Source organism: Varanus komodoensis, unplaced genomic scaffold, assembly GCF_004798865.1.
Source record: "Varanus komodoensis strain SLA01 unplaced genomic scaffold, ASM479886v1 scaffold3, whole genome shotgun sequence".
NCBI lineage: Eukaryota > Metazoa > Chordata > Lepidosauria > Squamata > Varanidae > Varanus > Varanus komodoensis.
The window spans coordinates 21,790,426-21,811,941 of NW_025335761.1; the positions used below are offsets into that span (position 1 = coordinate 21,790,426).

Sequence of the window (21,516 nt, forward strand, 5' to 3'; positions counted from 1 at the left end):
CGAAGGGAACGTTTCATGCAAAGATGGGCATGATAAAGGACCAAAATGGCAGGGACCTAACAGAGGCAGAAGAGATTAAGAAGAGGTGGCAAGATTACACAAAAGAACTATACAAGAAAGAACTTAACGTCCCTGATAACTACAATGGGGTGGTCACTGACCTCAAGCTAGACATCCTGGAATGTGAAGTCAAATGGACCTTAGGAAGTCTGAGCAACAACAAAGCTAGTGGAGGCGACAGTATTCCAGCTGAGCTATTCAAAATCCTAAAAGACGATGCAGTAAAAGTGTGCACTCGATATGCCAGCAAATTTGGAAAACTCAACAGTAGCCACAGGATTGGAAAAGGTCAGTTTATATTCCCATCCCAAAGAGGGGCAATGCCAAAGAATGTTCAAACTACCACACCATTGCACTCATTTCATATGCTAGCAAATTATGCTCAAAATCCTACAAGCTAGGCTCCAGCAGTATGTGGACTACCAGAAGTACAGGCAGGGTTTCAGAGAGGCAGAGGAACTAGAGATCAAATTGCCTACATATGCTGGATCATGGAGAAAGCCAGGGAGTTCCAGAAAAACATGCGGAAGGCTTCTTCATCATCTGCTTCCTGATCATTTTTATGTCAGGAGTTAAAACCAGAACCTTCTGCAAATGCTTTGCAGCCTCAGCTCCGTGTTTCCACTGCAGTTCTCATGCTTGCACCTAAGCTAGAGTTTGCACAACCTCTTGTGCAGTGGAAGAATGTATTTGGATTATTTTCACTTTTCTGTGCATTGCTGTAGTGCAAGGCACCAGCCATTCAGCTCTTCTGTGAGTATTCTGCAAGATACCTGCTGCACGTGAAAGCCTACCTTTGGAGCTAACCCATAGCGACTTCTAGTTTTCATCTATAAAATGAGAATAATGGCCTTCATCAAGGCAAACCCAATGGTGGGCATGATTAAGGACTCTGGAGAGTGAAGGTGTACTCAAATAATTCCTATTGTGTAGCTTCTGGGTGCATTATTCTGGCCAAGTCTTGCCTGGCATAAGTAAAGCAGCCTTCAGGTCAAACATTCTATAGAAATGAAATCAGCAATAGTGTGTTTTACTGCTGTGCATAGGGTGGCCCTGGCCTTGTGTCCTTCTTTACGCAGAACACTCTTCTATTTGTCATTCTTACTGTAGTTTGAAGAGCTCACCAGTTATCCAGTTTAAAGAAAAAGAACCATAAGGAGAGAGTGAGTGCTTGAAGTTGCCCATCAGCATTAACACCTGGGCAGCAGACTGAACAGATGCGCAAGTGTTTTGGCTATAATCTTCTTCATTGTGGGGAAATGTATCATGTTTCTATTTAAATTACAGTAAATATTTCTAAGTTGCAGCTGTGCATGTAGATTAGCATGTACAAACTATAAGCAAATTTGTCCTCTCTTTTGTCCTCATTTTGGTGGTATGTTTGCAGCCACCCTAGCTGTGCAGAAGTTTTTTGCCTATGTGCTAATTTTGCCTGAAAGCACTCATTTGATATCAAAGACCGAGCTTTTAACTATGGACCTTTCTTTCCTCCTTTCTGGCAGCAGGGTGGAATAGAAGAGATTTGGTAAGAACTTTGTTCTTCTCCTTCTTGCTTCCCAACAGTTCCCTTCTTTCTGCCCTAATGTGCTTACATTCACCTGAAAATCTCTTATCTCTTTGGTTCTTGCCTGCTCCTAATCAATGATCCCTCAGTTTTCCTGGAAGAGTCACCTGGACCTCCTAGCTTGTACTGAAGCCTTGTTGTTTCTGAATGAATCAATATCCCCTTCTGTATCCTTGCAGGTGAATGAAAAGAGAACAGTGGAGAGGAGGTGGTCAGAGGGTGACAAGTACTCCGAGAATGCATTGATCAGAAAAGTGAGAGCAGTTTTTAATGCCATGGGTTCAGCAAACTTGGAGGGGGAGGCAGAAGTGACTGCACTATGAACCGAATTCAGTAAATGCCAATAGCATCTTTGAAAGCATACAGTTTAGAAACAGTACATTATACTGGGAGTGAATAATCCATAAAGTCAGGTAGGCAACTTTGCTCTATTTCTTTTTCTTTTCTTTTTCTTTATGAGCCATCAGTTCAGATATGCAGCAGATTCTGCTCTTATTGATTGATTTAATTAATTAATTATTTAAAACATTTCTATGCCACCCCCATCGCAACAAAGCCTCGGGGTGGCTCACAATACATGAAACATACATAAATAATAATAATATAGCAATTAAAAGAAGAAGAAAAACAACAACAACAACAACATTTAAAACCGCCAGTGCATTCTCGGCTAAAATTTTTAAAATCCTAATTAATACAATAATTTAGCAATTAAAATAAGTTTTAAATAAAAAGGTCATAGCCTGGTGCCGAAAAGCAAATAACGACAGCGCCAGGCGGACCTCTCTGGGGAGCGCATTCCATAGATGGGGCGCCACCGCAGGGAAAGCCCTCCTCCGGGTACCCACCCTCCTTATATCATTCACAGAGGGTTCCCGGAGAAGGGCATCCGTTGCTGATCTCAAGGGGCAGGAGGGCATATATGGGCGCAAGCGTTCCTTTAGATATCCAGGTTCCAAGCTGTTTAGGGCTTTATAGGTCATAACCAACACCTTGAATTGGGCCCGGACTTCAACTGGGAGCCAGTGGAGCTGATGGAGAACTGGAGTTATATGAGAACAACGCCCAGTCCCCATTAGCAACCTGGCAGCTCTATTCTGCACTAATTGAAGTATCCAGATCATCTTCAAGGGTAGCCCTACATAGAGCACGTTACAGAAGTCTAATCGGGAAGTTACCAGCGCATGTGTCACTGTCGCCAGGCAGTCATTCTCCAGGAAGGGACGCAGCTGATGTATCAGCCGAAGCTGAAGGAAGGCGCTCCTCGCCACTGCCGTCATCTGAGCTTCTAGAGACAGCTCAGGGTCGAGGAGCACTCCCAAGCTGTGAACCCTGTCCCTCAGAGGGAGTGCAACCCCATATAGGACAAGGCCCAAATCCCCCATCCCGAGGCCCGAGCCACCCACCAGCAGGACCTCCGTCTTGTCTGGATTGAGCTTCAGTTTATGCATTCATTATAATATAATCATGCAATGATATCATAATATACACTATAGAGCTTTGTGGATCAGGAAAATTTTCCAGCTAAATGCTAACCAGGATTTTATGTGGGTATCTACATCTATCACATGCACACTTTCAGTATAATTATGCACCCCAAGGGTAGATGCTGGAGACCTTTGTGAGGATACAGGAAAGCTTGGCAGCATCTCTGCATCATCCCTTACATGCTAGGGACAATTTATTTAATCCATGAAAAGGGAGATATGGCACACCAGTCTTGGGTGTGCAAGAACTCTCCTAAAGCAGTATCAGACTATTCTGCTTTTCTCTGCAACACTCTTTTACTATTGCATTTTTCTGGACTGTAAATTAAATCTATTGCATTAAGTGTACCATATAACAATATTTTGATTTAACATAACAGAGAGATCCCCAAGATCACTTTGCCAGCTCTTTACTTGGGGTTTCTTTAGCCTCCCAGCTTTATACTTAGAACCTTAATTAATATTTTCCTGTCTTGAAGTTCATGTCAAAAGTAGTACTTTTAGGGAATGCAACAAACAAACCTGAACTGTAAGAATGTGTACTTCTTTCAGTCTTGGTCAGAGATGCAATTCATATTGTTGCTGCAGTGATGCCCCTCTCTGATCTTTACTGCATCTTCTTCTTCCTTGATTAACTACAAGTGATTCTGGCTAGAAAGGGATCAAACAACAGATAGGAAAATACCACAGCATTTATGGTGAATTTTCTGAGTGGAGATTATGCTTATTCACAGAATCCCTGTCCACTGTGATGGATGGATTGACCTCACAATGTTAGATAGCTAATTAACTGGTCAGAGTTTCAAGAAAGTACTTCTTCAAACAGTGGATACTAAACTATGGGATTCACTTCATAGTGAATCCGTACAAGATGTAGTGAGGGTCACCAATTTGAATGGCTTTAAAAGGAGTTTGGATAAATTCATGGAAGAACCTGTGACTACTACCCCTGATGACTAGGTGTGAACTTTCAGCATCAAAGGCAGTATGTCTTTGCACACCTGTTTGGGAGTTACTTGGGCAGGCGGGGGCTGTTGTGATATTCTGTGGGCAATCGGTTGGCCACCATGTGAACAGAATGATGGGCTAGGTGGCCCTTGATCTGATCCAGCAAGGTTGTTCTTATGTTTTTAATGCCTGCAAGGAATAGATGTGAAAGGGAGCTACATTAAATTCAACCTAAGATGTATATTTATTTTTATTGTGAATTTCACAAAAACAAAACAAAATTAAATGAACCACCCCCCCACCTCAGGGCAAAAGAAAAGAGAGAGAAACGGGGGGGGGGGGTTGGCGAATTTGACATATACTGATATGTCAATATTTAAAAAACAGCATACATCTAAATGGATCAAATACTGTACATATATCCAGCTGAGATGTAATTAAGATCCCTTCCCCCTAATCAGATGCACCAGTTTTGCTTGCCACTATTCAGTCTGCATTGGTGTCACATGACCTGCTCACTGCAAGAGGGAGCTGTCAGAGGCAGACATGGGAGGGTGGAAAGCAGGAGCCAGAGAGTGGGAAGATGGTCCCATCTATCAAGTCAGCCCTCTATGTGGGGCAACATTAATTAATCCTCTTTTAGCGGAAAGCTGTCAGGGTGCTATTATGCAGATAGTCCACCAGAGGGTGCAATAAGCACAGCATGACCTTAAGCAAACCATCCTTACCTGAAGTTACATTTTCATGCTAGCAAAAGATGGAAGTTGTTTCTCTGGTCCAGTTGGTTCACTTTAACTAAAAATGCTGCAGGCAAGGCGTTATGGGGATGTGGGGGAATCAGCTCTATCAGAAGTATAAAATGGAACTTCAGTCAGGCTTCTGCTTGAAAAAGATGGGGCAGCATGTGGCCCCTGAATGACAGTAAAAATGCTCCAGCTGTACCGAGCCTGTTCTGTGCAGGTTGTTTCTTGTGCCTTCAACACTGCTCTGTCATATCAGTTGTTTTACTGTTCCGTCAAGCCATGCATCTAAAATGCATTGCGTGTGATTCATTCTTACAGCTGTAGTAAAGCTGTTTGGGAAGTGTGAGGTAGCTGGGGAAGATTGTGGACCCAGAGACTATCCAGCACCTGTCAATGTGCCAAAGAGGGTTCTGGCCCACTTGCAGCTTTGCCATGGTTCTGGTCCACTTGCAGCTTAGCACAGGCCTGAGAGAAAGGCTCCGCTCCCTCGAGTCAATTTGTGCGCTTAATTAATGGAGCCCAGAGTGAATAAGCCTCCTTTTCCTGGAGATGTGATTCATTAGTAGAACACAGATGAGCTCCAGTGCCTTTGCCTCAGCTGCAGCCAAGGGAGTGCCATGAGGGTGACTTTTAAAACTCCCTTATGGCCCAGAAAGCACAGCTGTGGCCAAGCCGAGCCGAGCCCCAGGGCGGAACGGTAAACAGCTCCTTGCCTGATGGGAACTCTCTGCCATTCACTTACTTGATGCAAAGCAGAGGCAACCAGTGACAGCTGAGACTCAAGATGTGCATCCTAACAGATTGGTGCCTCAATGGGCTCAGTGACCGTAAGCACGGAATTTCTCCTGCATTCAAGTAACATTTTAAATTAAGGCAGCATGTTTAGTCCTCTTCTGCAAGTAGCTCATCCTTCCACCTGGCATCACATTCCCCTTTTAGACACTGCGGGAGAAGGGACTGTTTGGGTTTCCTTCATCAGAAATTCTCCTTACGAGCAACACACATGGATCCCATAGGACCAAAGCAAGGTAGCCCCATCCCTGCATCCTGTCTTTGGAGTTCAGCATTAATATACAGATAGGGATGTTCCTCCATTACACCGTATCTTCTGCATGGTCATGGCAGACTGGCTGGGGTGCTTATTGAGGAAGGTGGCTTTTTCCGCTTCCCCTTTCCATCAATGTGAAGAACTTTTATGCCAAGCCTGGGGCTGGTGCAATGTAGCTTTCTTGAGGAGGGTATAGCTGTAGATGGACGGGGAATTGGGTGTGGTGCAAATTTGCCTCACTGCCCCCCATGGCTCTGCTCTGTTTGGGCTGAGGATTCTTCACTGTATCTTCACTGGCAGTGCATTCCACCATCAATCTATTCTGCCAACATACCTGTCACGGTGTTGATGCATGTGGCATTCCATCAGCATAGCAGGGCTCACAAGAAATGGCTGGCGGACGTTCAGGAAAAGATGGTGCTTGACAACTGCTATTTCTTTTCAAGAAGAAGCACTTTTAGTTAAGTCCAGCAAATGTCTACATAAGAAACATAGCCCTGTTGAGATACTAACAGCCTTTAGCCTCTTGCATTAAATACAACTATCTCAACTGAACCAGTGTAGTGTTTAGAATGATGGACTTAGGAACTGGAAGATCCAGGTTCTAGTCACCACTCGGCCATAAATCCCACTGGATTTTAGGTCAGTTTTGAACCAGTCACTGACTCTCAGCATAACCTATCTCACAGGTTTGTTGCGAAAGAACGAGGATTATGTAAACTGCTTTGATTTCCTTGATGGGAAAGAGGTGAGATATAAATAAAATAAATGGGGTCACTGGGTGACTTTTGCTACCTATGGATCACACAAACATTTTAATTGCATGTAAATTATTGTTTTAAACTTTTGAAGGCAATCTTGAAAGGGCTTTTTGCCTTGAAAGATAGACTCTAAATATATTAAATTATGAAATAAAATGCCTCTTAAAATGGTCAATGCAGAATATTTGCTATCCAGTGTAAATCCAGTTTCTCATTCATGTTCCATAACATTACACTTTAAAACTTCCTAGGAACAAACAAGATGAGACCCAAGAGATACACAGTCAGATCTTCTGACATTGCCTTTCCCCCTTTCACAGAGATGTCTGAGATTCCAGTTTTGACTGCAGAAGCTTTCTGGATTTAATAAAGTGATATTTGTTCCACTGAGGACAACTGTCAGGAATTAATTAATTAATCACTATTCTGTCAGACTGCCAAAAAAGGCACTCAAGGCAGTTAACAGTACAATGCATAGTAAGAACAAAATCTTAAATATAAGATACAACCGAATTAAGAACACAATTAAAAACTCAAGAATAAACAGCACCAGCCAATTAAAATCCCTTCCAGTAGCAGAATGACTTCTGTTCAGGCCTGTCTGAATAAAAACATCTTTGCCTGCTAGCAGGAAGAAGGTCAAAGAGAGGGAGCCAATTCAGTTCCCCTTAGCAAGGAGTTCTAGAACCTGGGAACCTGGGATTAAAAAGCACTGAGACACCCAGAGGAATATCAGGTTAGGATGCCTCTTGTTTGTTTAGTAAAACTACCATTATAGGCTTTGTAGGCTGTCACTCGGCTTTAAGCAATAAAAGTGAACTGAAGGCAAGGGTAGGGAATTGGGCATCCCAGAGTTTCCCTGTCTGGTCTGCTGCTGCTTCTCCCAGCCATCCCCATGTGCTCCTAAAGCCCTACACCATGGGTCCTCAAACTATGGCCTGGGGGCCGGATCCGACCCGCCATGCCCATTTATCCAGCTCGCCATGCCCATTTGGACCTGCCGCGCCCGCTGCCGCCCACCTAGCCCCGCATGTGGGGAGGCAGCAGTTTGCGCACTCTGAGAAAACGATCTCCAAGCGAGCAAGCCCCTGACTTGTGCGCCCACCTTGCAGTGCGTGTTCACCCACTCCCATGCTCGCCGTGCGCCACGTGCCCGCCTCAGCACGGGCGTCTGCATGCGCCACCCCCGGCCCGGGCCCAGCCCACATGCACCACCGGCACCACCTTTCCAGCACCGCAGCTTTCAACTGGCTCCCTGGTGGAAAAGTTTGAGGACCCCTGCCCTACTCTGACTGGTTTTCTCCATCTCACCATGGCCTTGCTGAAACGCTCACCCTTTCTGCAGTACTGAGCTGGTGGAAAGTTCTTATCTCTGTATTACTGTGCTATGGTAAACCCAAAGCACTTTTCTAGCACATTGCTTACAGAAAGGGCTGCCTTGTGTAGGTCTGAGCAGTGAAGCTGATAGTGTGGAGTGTGTCTTTTGGGGAGGCACAGGGCCCCAGGGTCAGCAGGGATGGAGCTTGTGAAGGACAAGAGCTGACTCGGCTACTTAAGCCCTCAGTCACTGAGAGTCCCGTGCAGGAGTAACAGATTCCTTCATGAGGTTCGACTGTGACCAGGCGGGTCCTGCAGAAAGCCTTCTGAGGTTCTGAGAGTTTCTGCCTTGCTTACCAAACCTGGCTTTCCTAACTGGATGTGACCTCACTTTGTGATTCGACCCACTGTACGTAACTGTCACTTTGGTTGTGATGATTTCTCTATACCAAAGCCTCTGTGAGTGCCTAAGCAGCCAGCCCCCTCCCCTGGAGCCTAACTCAGTCAGGACTCCAGACTAGATTAATCTCCCAGATTTTCCCCAACAATTTACAGATTTTATACACATAGTATTCCAGTGCTCCAGAAGTTTCTTTGATATAAATACATCTCTTAATTTCTCTCACTACCTTATGGAGTCCTGAACACCCATGTCTGCCTGCTGAGGTACGTATAGTCATGGAAAAAGATCAGGGAGAGAGCGGAAGCAATACTGCTGGGGAGTCTTAGAACCAGCACATCTACGAGGTATGAAGAACTGTGGGCCCACCAAACCCAGCAGGGCTTTTCCAGCTGCTCGCAATAGATGTTCTAACCTCTTACTTCTCCTCCCACGTATGAATGGGCTTGTCAGACCCCACAGCTCTCTTTGGTAGGGAAGTGGAGCATTGTTGTTCCTTCCCTCCTTTGCCCGCCCACACAGGTGTGTCTCCTTGGCAACAGGTTTCTTGGTCTCTAATTTTCCTCCCGTCTGTGTCGAACTGCAACAAAATGGCAAGGAGATTAATTCTTGTTTGGAGGAAGAATGGGGGTGGCCACCTTGGAAGGGAGAATTATGGAGCGCTATTAACATCATGGGATATTGAGCTATTCCCCGTGCTACCAGAGTGTAGCTGGTTGGCACTCATCTCTAATGGACTATGTATTAATGCCAGCTGCATTGATAGCTTCTCTCTCCGGTACATGTTCCTTTGTTCCAAGCTCTCTTCTCTTCTCTTCTCTTCTCTTCTCTTCTCTTCTCTTCTCTTCAGTTCTTGAGCATTCAAGCCAGACTAGACTAGACCAGACTGTTATGACACAGGGTAGAACAATAAATCATGAAGCCACAGGCAGCACAAGCAGACAATTCCCTACTCAAAGAACATTGATCTGACTTGTACATTTGATGCTCATTATGCAGGCTGTTCTGAGCTCACTGTACTTGAGGGACCAGCTATACAGGTGTGCACATTTATAGCTCTGTAGTATGAAGAAGTACCTGAATATGAAGAAGGAAGCCCCAAGTTCAGATCCCATCCTTAGCTGTGGGCTCCTCAAGGGGCCTTAGTCGTTGTATCCTTTCTGTGGTATGGACAGAAGTATCCTGGCCTGTGTCACCCAGTGCACAGGTCCTTGTAAGGCAGCCTAGGTTCCACCAGATGTTTTCCCTACAATTCCTTTCAGCCCCAGCCAGCATGGCCAGTGTCAGGGATGGTGGAGTGTACCAGCATGGGTAAGGCAATGGTAAGGGTTAAATAGGATCAGCCTTCCCTTTCAGGAGAGTGAGATTTTAAAGAAAGAAGGTTAAAGAAATAGCCTGAAAATCCATAGAATCTGCACAACTTGGTAAAACATAACTGGATTCAAAAAATCTAGACTCATTTGATCTGTTGTAGATTTCTCCTGCTTAATTAGTTCTGCCATTACATTTTGCAAGTAGGTTCTAAATCCCAGACTGACAGAAATCTTATTTGTATTTGTACAATATATACTTGTATGCTATTTGAATGGGTCACTGAGGAAGATAAATGCTCCTCTCCTCTTTCAGCCATCTTGTAGAACATGGCTGATGGTAAAGGATTGTGGAATTTAATAGTCTCAAACATCTGGAAGGTATCTGAATGAGGAACATTTCTAGAGTCTTGGATTCCTAAAATATTGGAACCCAGATGTCTCTACCCCTTCATGTATTCTAGCTCAGGCCTAGGCAGCCTGGTGTTCTTTGAATGTTTTGGATAAGTTCCATCCTCCCTGATCATTGGTCATGCTGGCTGGAGCTGATGGGAATTGTAAACAGCTGCAGAGAACTAGGTTGCTTCTCTGCTCTACCATCTCTGGCTCAGCTAGCCAAATGACTCTTATAGCACAATGATACAATTAGGATATGAAAATTGCAGAAGCCCAAGACCCTCTATTTAATCAAGCAGTGGATTAATTATCCTCCTAAAAGAGGATAGCAGGCCAGTAAAAATATTTTCATTTAACTGGGACTTTTATTCATGTTATTTAATTATTTAGACTATTTTCTTCCTGCTCCTCAACCAGAAAGTCTTCCTGAGCAGCTTAGAAATAATTACTAAACCATGAGAGTCCTTGTCTGCAGGCTTGCAGTCTAGAAAGTCATGACACATGAAGGGAAAGAAATAGGGAAGAGGTCAAAAGTCTTTCACTAGCAGAGATTTTTAGAATTGACTATTGCATTCCTTTCATACTGCTTTGTTTGCTTCCTCTTTTGTCTTTTATTGTGAATTTGTGAACCACTATGAAATATCTACAAATAGTGGTATACTAAGGTATTTTAATAATAATAGACCAAATGAAAAGATAGCTGTAAATTAAAATGCTGTTTTTTTAATTTTTACCGCTAAAGTCCTACATCATCTCCAAAGTAGCTTGCAATATTAAAAACCAATAAACTCCTAATTACAATGACATCCAGTTTAAGGAACATGAAACCGTGGGGGAGATAGAAGCAATATAACAAATCCAAAATAGCAGCAGATAAAAATAGCATCCAAAATAACAGCATCAAATAGTGATGGGAGGAAAGCAAGAGCTCAGCCATGAAATGCCTGGGAACAGTAAAGTGGTGGCTGTGGTCACTCCCCAGCAGCCCCAAGCATCCCAAATGGGCTCTTCACCTTTGCTCATTGCAGCAATAAATTAGCTGTTGTGTCATCAGGATCCTCCAGAGACTCAGAAGCAGTAGTGACATGAAAGCAGCAATGTCCATAAGGTCTTTAGGAGGGGAACATCTCCAAAGCTACTTTGAGGGTTACTGTGCTACAGCTAATGGTGGTGAGAAAACAGTGACCCATTGGGCATCGCTCCTTTAGCTTCTCCTCTTTCTATTGACCCTATTGGGGCTGCTTTGGGTATTGTGTTCCCGGCATGGATGTGCATCCCCCAAGACTCTTGGCAATGCAGGATGACCCCCTTGGGGATGTACAACATCCTAAGAAAGAGGAACTGTCTGTGTATTTGATTATCCCATCTACAAAGTGTGCTTAGCAAAGGGAAAGAGCAGTACTACAGCAATGTCTTTGCATAATATGAACACTAGTTATCTGCTAAACTTTTAATGTTCGGTTCCGTACAATATTTTGAAGTGGGGAGGGCTCTGCCAAAATTGCAAGGTAGAAGACTCAACAGGATAAGAGGAAAGAATAGATAAGAAGACCTAACGAACTCTAATTGGAGCCCTGAAGACCAAAAACAATAAGGAACACTGCACAAGACCTTTTCTAAAGTTATCAATAAACTCCATTTGCACTTGCCTACAGCTGTAATCTCTACTGATTACCCCAGTGTAGAGGAAGTGCATTACTAATCATTAACCACACTGGCTGGGACGGATGGGAGTTGATCTCCAAAATCTCTGGATGGCATTAGGTTGGAGAAGTGTGGTTTAGTTATGGATAAGTGTTGCCAAGCTGCACAATCCCACATCACTGATGCTTGTTGATTTTTCAAATGTTGCCATTGTGTTCGAAAGTAATGGGGTGGCCACAACATAAGAAAAACTGATGACCAACCAGTAGATAAGCAAACTAAGGCCTCTGCATGAGGTGTTTGACTGACTACTACAATGAAGCTTCTTCTGTTTCTTTTCTGAGAGGAAGGGTACATCCTGGTTTTCTTCAGGGGTGTTGTCCTTCTCTTTCTTTTGTATATGCCAACCATAAGGTGCTCTTGTGTTATAGTTGTTGCAATAATACGTAAGCCTTTCATTTCAATTTGAAATTTAATATCAGACTTTCTTCACTTAAAAAGCCATGAAAATGGCTGCAAAACACAGGCAAGGACCTGGAAGAAGAAAAGATCATGAAAAGGGCCTACAAACTTCTGTGAGTGAGGGTATACAGTACAATAAACACCTCACACAGAGAAGCCATAAGAGACTTCTTAGCCTTGCAGTACGATGAAAATTAAGAATGTTGCAGTAGTGCGATTTAAAACCTGAACTCTAGTCATTCAGAGGGTGCTGCCGCATTAATTAGTTACCCTTTTGTTTCAATCAGGAAAGAGGGAAATCCCCCCTGATGAAGAGCCCAGGAGACAAAGGTTGCAACCTGATGGGGAGAGAGCGGTCAGAATACATGCGATGGAAGAAAGAACGGGATCAGATCGATCTTGAGCGTCTGGCGCGCCACAAGAATGCAAGAGGAGAATGGCGACGGGCTTGGGATATAGAAAAATCGGAATACATGTAGGTTGTCTCCACATCTGGGCCAACACACTTGGCTTCAGCTGCCTGGACAGAGAGGTCACGGGTAGAAATAACATCCCAGTGGGAGCTAGGGAGTGGGTGGGAAGCAATATACCAAATGATGCTCTTGAGGCTCTGTGTTCTATGAAGCCTGTGATTGTTAGAGAAAGATGATAGTATATCACTGTCTCTGCCTTAATAGATGGCTCTGATCCAGTGACCCAGAGTGGATCCCTTGGAATGCTTGGTGTATGAGAGAGGAAGGAGGAGGCATTTTAAGTTGTTTAGAAAAGAGACTCTTATATAAGAAAACTTCATTACTTATTTTCATTCCAGCAAGAGAGTCAGATTTATGACACACCACCCATTGCTAGTGAATGTGCTTCAGGCATTATTTTGACAGGTCTCAGTTATGCTGCATTAGGTGCAATTAGAAACAACCTGATTTCAGGACCAACAAAGTGAATAACTGCCACTGCACCTCTGCTAGTTCTGTTGCACTAGTGGAATGCACTGCTAACTCAGTGGGAACCGGAGTCCAGAAATGAGCAGTAATTCTCCTTTACCCAAATGATACTCACCTGCCCCACTCCTTTCTGCTTTGATTTGGGAACTGCTTCCTCCCTGTTCCATAGAGGACCTTTTCACTAGCACGGAGGCAGTGCAGAATACTGTCCAGTGCCTATAGTGAACTTTTGATTCATTGCTGCTTGATACTGCAAAGGCCATTGCCATAAATAGCTTTTGAAAAGTCAGATTTATGGAGGATCAGCCTTTGAGCTGAATATGGTTATAAATGATTGTGAAATGGAGCCTCCCTATTCAAGCAGTTTGTCCCCCTCTGAAAGACAGGGACTAGAATCACTTGTTCCCAAATTTGGGACCTCAGATATTGGTAGACTACAAACAACACCCCTGACCCTTAACCATGTTGTCTGGGGATGGTGGAAGTTGTAGTTAGCATCAAGAGACCAAAGGAGTCTGAACTAGATTGAACTCAGTGTGATGTGGTAGGTCTTTTCTTGCATTCTTACAGCATGATTACCTGGCAACCTGTTCCCTGCTAAGCTATGTTGGGTTGAAGCTTTTCACAGGAGGAGAAACACAGGGAGAGCAGAAAGAGGGTCTTTGAAGCAGGATTCATTGCTTACAATATATGGATGCGTCCAGGTTTTGTAGGCCAATCCATTACTTGTCATACAGAGAGCAGGTCAGATGCACAAATGGCAGATTCTCTCTCTCTCTCTCTCTCTCTCTCTCTCTCTCTCTCTCTCTCTCTGTGTGTGTGTGTGTGTGTGTGTGTGTGTGTGTCTGTGAGGGAGGGAGGGAGGGAGGGAGGGAGGGAGGGAGGGAGGGAGAGGTCAACATTAACAGATTTCTCTGCACATTTTTTCAGTGGCTTCATACCTGGAATTGTCTATTTTATTTGCAGGTTTGAGGATATTAAGGATGGGGAACCAGCCTTGGATTGTCCCCACAGTAAGAAAGGTCAGAAAAGAGATTGCATACTTTACTGTCCCCAAATATGCATGCTAGTTGTGAAAAAGTGCAACTTTTGGATACTTTCTTTGCTTCTTTAGCTGTCCAACCTATGCCATCGTTGCTTTGAGTCTTCAGGATACTTCTCACATTGCTTTTTGTTCGTAAAGTCACATCTGAAGAGGCATGAGAAGCCTTATTGTTCCCATACCATTCTTGCATGTTTTCAGACTGAGGTATGACTTGAAAAGGGTGTCTGTGTCTATGCAAACTAAGATGGGAGACAACCATATAATTGGCACGCACACCCCCAAGAGCAGTTGCTAAACCAGACCTGCTTCCACAGGGCTCTACAGAAAAGCCTTATGTGCAAAAGCAACTTTAATCTCACAATTAAGCAGCATGTTCAGTATTCTGGAATGGGCAGGGAGGGCAGAATCATGGACAACACTCCTTGTTGTGACTCTTTCACTGAGGAGGCTCCTTTCTGTGTGGATTATTTATTTCTATTTAGTTTTGGAATAAGGAACAGTTCCAAGCAGAGTTAAAGTGCAAATAAAATAATAATTTGTGTTCTGTACCATGAAAAAAAGGTTAACTTATTTAGCTCTTATTCTCTAGAACTCCATCCCCAAACTCTGCAAATAAAAGTGGCACTGCAGTGGCACAGGCAAGCATCAAATCTGCAGCCTTCATAGCATAGTCTGGGGCAAAGTTTCAAGGAAAGTGAAACCTTGAGGCCAGCTGCTTTGCTTACTGCTATTATACCAGCTGCTTTTGTGTTTCATTTTGGGCTTTTCCACATGAGTGTTGTATTCCAGCACTACCCTGCTGTGTTGTCTCCCGGATCATGCCGAGAGCTCTAACTACATGCTTTCCTACATAATGCCTTGTGCCTCTTTACACCCATTGACTTGTGGGTGAAACTTCCCAGATGCATTGCCATGGAAGTACAGCATTGCTTTACCCTGGCAGGAAGATCACGGGCTCTGATGCCCCTCTCGCCTGAAGAACCCTGGGGCTGTGGCTGACTGAGGATGGTTGCGGGTGCGCTGCAGTGCACCTTTGCAAGTGCAGCCAAGCATCCTGTTATTGCACAACACATGCACAAACAAGGAGGCCTGCGCAAGTTCCCCTTATTATCCATGTAAAAGAAGACATGCACTAGATACCCTGGAAAAGCGTAACAGCTTTCCTTACTGCTTTCCCTGCTCTTTCCTGTGTGGGTAGATGGGTGAGTGTTATGTAAAATCACTATGGCAGTATTTCAATATTGTGCCATTTCTCAGCTGCAAGTTCCTGTTCAGACGCACCTTTATGGTTTGGGTGGGGCAGAGTATTTGGATTGTACCATTTGTTACTCCTAACATTCTCACCTTCCCAAAGCAAGCAAGTGCAGCCATCTCCGTGTGGTTTGCATTGCCGCTCCGGAAGCTCTGGCTATAGGGCAGCATTCAAAGGCAATAAATAAATAAAAATAATAAACAGCCCTGTTAGTACGATTTGTTCCAATATACTTGTGAATAAGACCATTGTGATTTACCTGTTACTAGGGCCACTGAAAATACCATTCTGATTACTTCAGAGTAGATATATGGTTCATCTAGTTGTTCCTTGAGTAAGAGGATGAAGGAGGCATTCAGGAAGCTTTGGAAAGACACGGGGGGAGAAGCCATGGGAGGAGCAGGGAGGTGGAAAAGCAATGGCAGGATCTCTGAGTTACCAGGCCCCTTGAATGCCATTGCATCCTTCCTTCCTCTGGTCTCCCTCCCTGCTTCTCCCCCATCTCCAGTGTCTGGCACATCAGGAATTCCCTGTTGCTGCCTAGTCCCTCGCCCCCAGTTCAGTGCTGCAGTGGAATCATCCATGCAGAAAGAAACAGGCTGCAGAAGAAAGGGAAGGAGCAAGGACAGCCTGTTGTGAGCATGTGCGGCAGCAGTGTCAGAATGGCCCAAGGCAGGAACTGCCAGGCAAGGCCACATAAAGCAATGCTCCCACTGCCTTCTCAGTGCCAACATCACAACCATGCCCCCTGCATCGCCTCACCCAAGCGACAGTGAAACATTAACAATAGTACATTGGAATTTGGTGGTAGGTTCAAAGCAATAGCAAAAATTATACTGTATTTTCCACATTCAGAGAAAATATGGGTGAAGCAGCTAAAAGGTGTGGGAAGACTATCATAAGAAAGTCCCACAAACTTCCAGGTGTGAAGGATCACAAGCGCACAATAAGTGCTTCATACAGAAAAGCCCCCAGTCCTAGGGTAACTTTTTTCATGTCAGATGACCGAATCAGCCAAGCATTTCCTAACCTTGTGCCTTCTCATTGTGTTGAACTATAAAGCTCATGGTTGGGGTAGATGGGAGTTATAGTCTAACAAATCTGAAGGGAGCCAGGTTGCAGAAGGTCAATGAATACACTTTGTGTGATTAAATTAGGTATTCCGTGCTATGCTGCATTTCTGGAGTTGTGGGGTGGGTTGCGGTAGAATTTTCTGATTTATGATCTTATTTTTTTTCATGCTTTGTTCTTCCAAGGGGCAAGGAATCCCCGCAAATCCCAGCATCGATCATTGCCTTCTGAAGGCAAAGGTGAGTAGAACCCAGGAAAAGGCTTGCTTTTTGTAAATGCAGAAGCTGATTTTCTTTTCACTCCACCTGAAGCCACAGACTAATATCTATGGTGGGAGCAGGCATATGGCATACAGGTAATTCCTGTGGCGCCTTGCTGATGCCTCTCAGCATCTGGCAGCTGGGCTGACTCCTTCACTTTGCTTAATGGTAGCGCCAGTCCTGGACCTGGTGAAAGATGACATTTTCCCACCTTCCTCAATGCAATTGCCTTGTCACTGCTTACTGCATTTCCCTATGATGAAAGGAATCTCCCAGTTCTAAGCTGTATTACCCTGCTTCTGCTGAAGCATATAAGGGAAAGCTCTTCTTCCATGGCCTGAATTTAGACTGCCTAGCCTCTAGTTCTGTGTGTGGAATGTTTTTCAGGTGGAGGACAACATAGAAGGAGCACCGGTGAGTCTGCCTCCAGGACTTTGCCAGTCATGAGCAGTAAAGCCCGAGGGAAAGACAGACTGACAGGCAGAGCCAGAAGGTAGGGTAGCAGCTGTAAAAGGGACATTGGTGCCTCTAGGTTGTTTCTCTGTCACATTTTGAGTAATAATTTGGAATTTCAGGCCAGAAGTAGCTAGCCTTCTTTCTGTATCAGATTATTTTTACAATCATACCTTATTGACTTCTAATAATTGCGATTATCAATACAGGGAATAAATGACCAGAAAGCATGCAATTTACACATCAGTTTTTACAAATGTTTATGAAAATTGTGTGATTAGTTATTTACTTATTTAGCTAATACATTTCCACCACTATTTTCAGAGCACATTGCTCTCACAAGGAAGCTGAAATGTTTTAAAAGAAATGTTTTAAAATACGTAAAACAGAAAAACACTGGGAGAATATGCAATGCAAGTTAAAGTCTAAAACCACCAGCAGCTAAAATTTCCAGCACAATGCTTCAACCCAATGCAGTCTGGAATAACAATGTTTTTAAGGATCTCTTGGCAACCAGTAATGCTAGGGCCATCTGTATGCTGGTCACAGAGTTCTAGTGAGGTGGGGCCACCACTTAATTGGTGCTGGCCACAGTGTCTCTTAGTGTTTGTGGCTCCCAGAGCAAGGCCTCTAATGCTGGTCTTAGAACTCTGGCAAGTTCATATGGGAACAAGCAGTCCTTAACCTAGTCCCAAATAGTTTGGGGCTTCAAAAATCAAAAGCAGCACCTTAAATTTTGTATGTCAATAAATAGGTAGTCAATCTGAGCAGTACATAATGGGCGCTTTTGAGCCTTATATATTTTATTGCATTTGGCCTAGTGCATATATTTTTCTACACCCATGTTGGGACTAGGGATGTAGAACACTTCAATGCATTTGATAAAGTGGTCTCCAGTAACTGAAAGTTCATGCCAGGCCAGCCTGCACAATGCCACAAGATTCTTCTTTGCTTTTAAAATAACCCAATAAGCAATACTGTACATGCTTGCCTACTAATATGCAAAGGTCCATCACAAGTCCACCTATAATATGCAATCAGGCACAAAAAAATGAGTTCAGTGTATGCTTAGCAACAAGCTAAGTGGTGTGGTTGGTGTGGTTCCTTGGTGTGGTTGAACTCAAAGGGCGCTAGAAATAGGGATTGTGGGCCATGTTAGAAAGGTAATTAACAAGAGAACACACGGAAAGGGATGGTACTGTGACTTTTCATGTCTGTACTTTTTTGTGCTTTGTTGTGATGAAATGTATTTGTGCAGCCTAAAGTTTAAGGTAATGAAGGCTATTATGTTAGCTTATAACTAGCTTGAGGTATCTCCAGAATTCAATCAAAAGGGTCATTGCATTCTGACTTGTCTCTTTCAAATCTGATCAGGACAATTTCATTTATACTATTTATGATGAAAAAGTATAACTTAACATTTGATCATAACAGCCTATGTTGTAACCACAGACAATTAAATTAATGTAGCCTGACTTTATAGTTCTCATTCTTTCTTCATTACATTAGTTTCTAATCTACTCCAGAACCAAAGTTTCCAATAGGACATGTGTATGACTGAGGAATGTTTTGAACAGACTCCAGAGCTCTTATTTGGTGAAAGAATCAAAGTGATTTCCATACTTTCCATTCTGTTCTGCATGGGCTACTCAGAAACCAAGCTGGAACATAAGAACACAGCAGGAAGGGATATATTTTCCCCTCCCCGTTGCAAGTGGCAGTAGACTGGGCCTCAGGGAGCGCTCTGCCAGGCTGCAGCTGAGTTGACTTCACATCCTACTTCAAAAGACAGCCCTAGAGGACTGCATGTCAGCAGTGGATGGGCCCTGCCTGCTTTGGGCTGTAGCCTCACCCACTGTTGGCATGTGGATGTTGCCATGCTTGTCTTGGAACCAATCAGCCCATGAGCCAACAAGGCATCCTACCCCTTCTTTAAAATAGCCTTCAATCCTATGCCCACTTACCTTGGGAATACATCTAATTAACGTTGATGGGCTTACTTGTGAGTAAACATACATTGGTTTCTGCTGTAGCTTTTAGAGTAATTGAAAAGGGTACTCTTAAAACACAGGGTACCGCTCCTGAAATTATAGAGTGGGGGTTTGATACTCCTCCACAGAACTCATGCAACTTTCATATTCACTGCCACCATCTCCAGTACTTGACTTGTTTTACTGGTTGCTGGTTTAAAAACGTTTGCTGTCTGTTCACAAACTGAACTGACAGTGGTCAAGGAGCTATTACTTAAAAAGCTACCAATTATCATCTTTGTGTTTTTGGGGAGGGTGAGGAGTAACTAATTATTTCAATAATAGATTATATCACTCTGGGGAAAACACATACATTCCCTGAGGCAGAAGTTCTAGGAAGTTAAATGCAACAAACAAATTATTATTCACACAACGTATAGTGCAACTAAGGAATTCACTGGCATTGGAAGTGGTGATGGGTTCAAATTTGGATTCCTTTAAAAGGGAACTAGACAAATTCATGGAGGAGGAAGCTATCATGTCTGTATACAAATGCTGAGTAGGCAAACTTGTACCCATCCTGCTTGAGAAATCTTATGTACAGCTGGTTTTCCACTGTGTGAACAGGGTGCTGAACTGGATGGGCTTTTGGTTTGATCCAGCCTGGCTTTTCTTAAGGTCTCATGTTCTTATTCAGACCATACTCAGTGATGCAGCTAAGCCCTGACCTCTGGGCTAAAGTTCAGGGCTCTAGGTCCTGGGTAATCGTATGACTACCCAGAGAGTGAGAGGTGAAGAGGGAAGTAGAAGCAATGTCCACAACTGCTTCCTGAAGATAATGCTGGGCTAGAAGTACAAGTGGTTTTATTCAGTAAAAAGCAGTTTCATGGAGCTTATTCAGACATGGAGCTTATTCAGACATGGAGCTTATTCAGAGCCTTTGATTTAAACCAAATATATGCCTCAACATCTCCATGTCACTATTTTTTATCATTTTTTGAGCTACAAAGCCATAGAATCATACAGATGTAATTCAATGCTTTGCAAAATCCAATTAAAGTTTGGTTTAAAACATCAGAAATGCTTTTTAAAGTCCCATTGGCATGACTTTTAATCTTAGAATTGTCCACATATGGACAATAACACAACTGCAAAGCATTACAGTATCATTATGGCCACAGTGAAGGTATTTGTCTAAAATTATGACAAGCTGTTGTTATGGATAGGAAGTAGAACTTGTTTCTGGAGAGAGGTGTTGTTATTGGATTTTCTGGCTATCAAATGTAGTTAGGTTACCATATAAGTACGTATACATATAAGAAACCAGACTCATTTTTGTGTCATTCCTTTTCTGTGAGTTTTCAAATGAGTTTATTCTAGTTAGACTCATTGTGACTGGAACTTTTAGCTTGGCTGCATCACAGAATTGCTTCTTGCAGATATTAGTATTGTTTCTTCTGGTAAGTAGGCCCTGCTGTATCATTTGCATTTCTCAGAGCATATAAGCTCTTTATGAAAGCAGTAAAAATGCTGTACCTGCATTTTAAGACTCCATTGTTTTAAATTTCCTGCACCCCCCTCATTTTTATTTTAAAAAACCCTCAACATTTGTGTAGCAAACCACTGTGGTCCAGCAGACTCTCCAATTGTTCTGTCTTACAGTGGTCTCCCAGCAGCAGGTTTTTGCAGGAATGCCAGCTCACCGCCACCACAACTCCCCCATCTTACTTGGTCTTGTCCTGCTACCACCTACTGGCTCCCCTGCCATCTCTCTCTCCTACTCACTGCCACAATAGTGCTCTTCTAAATGTTGGAAACTAAGTTATATGGCACAACTTGGTACTGTCCAGACATCTTGGACTATGTCTTTCATTATCTTCAGCAAATATTCCCAGTAGCCTGTTGGCTGGGATTGATAGGCGCTCTCATCCCAAAAATTTGGGCAGAGCCTAAGGAAAGCTGTTGTAGGGTGTGTTGTACTGGCAAAGGTCACCAGGATAGACCACTTGGACTATCATCCTAGGAGGGCTAGAGAGGGATTGCCTCTGGCAAAAGTGCTTTCAGATGGGCAGGGTTCCCATTAACCTTCTAGACTGGTATGAACAGCAGTTGCTTGGTGGGGTGCGGACCACTCTCCACACCTGTCATCAGCTACTACACCTGGATTGTGCTGGCCAGACTTCCCTGCCTGTGCCAGTCTAGTCATCTGGCTGGGAAACTGCCAGCAGCCTGTTAGGAGGGAGTGTTGCGGCTTGCGGGGAGACCCCTGGATTGTTGGGGACAGGGTGGGAGTGAGCAAAGGGGCAGGAGGCAGAGAGGGAAGGACAAGCTCCCTGGGATGCCCACCCAGGAACCTGCACACTGCCGGTTGATTCCATGAACAG

The 21,516-nt window shown here is 43.7% G+C and overlaps 1 protein-coding gene across 6 annotated transcripts in view; it reads left to right on the forward strand.

The window, feature by feature from the left end:
• Positions 1 to 21,516, forward strand: part of CCDC9B (coiled-coil domain containing 9B) — a 65,174-nt gene that overhangs the window by 25,568 nt on the left and 18,090 nt on the right. For 5 of the 6 annotated variants that reach the window (XM_044436336.1, XM_044436333.1, XM_044436334.1 and 2 more), the window contains 5 exons: positions 1,804 to 1,878; positions 12,428 to 12,615; positions 14,048 to 14,103; positions 16,635 to 16,688; positions 17,097 to 17,202. In XM_044436336.1, coding sequence (XP_044292271.1) covers positions 1,804 to 1,878; positions 12,428 to 12,615; positions 14,048 to 14,103; positions 16,635 to 16,688; positions 17,097 to 17,202 — 479 coding nt within the window. The remainder of the gene's footprint in view (positions 1 to 1,803; positions 1,879 to 12,427; positions 12,616 to 14,047; positions 14,104 to 16,634; positions 16,689 to 17,096; positions 17,203 to 21,516) is intronic. The other variant, XM_044436338.1, reaches the window with a different exon arrangement.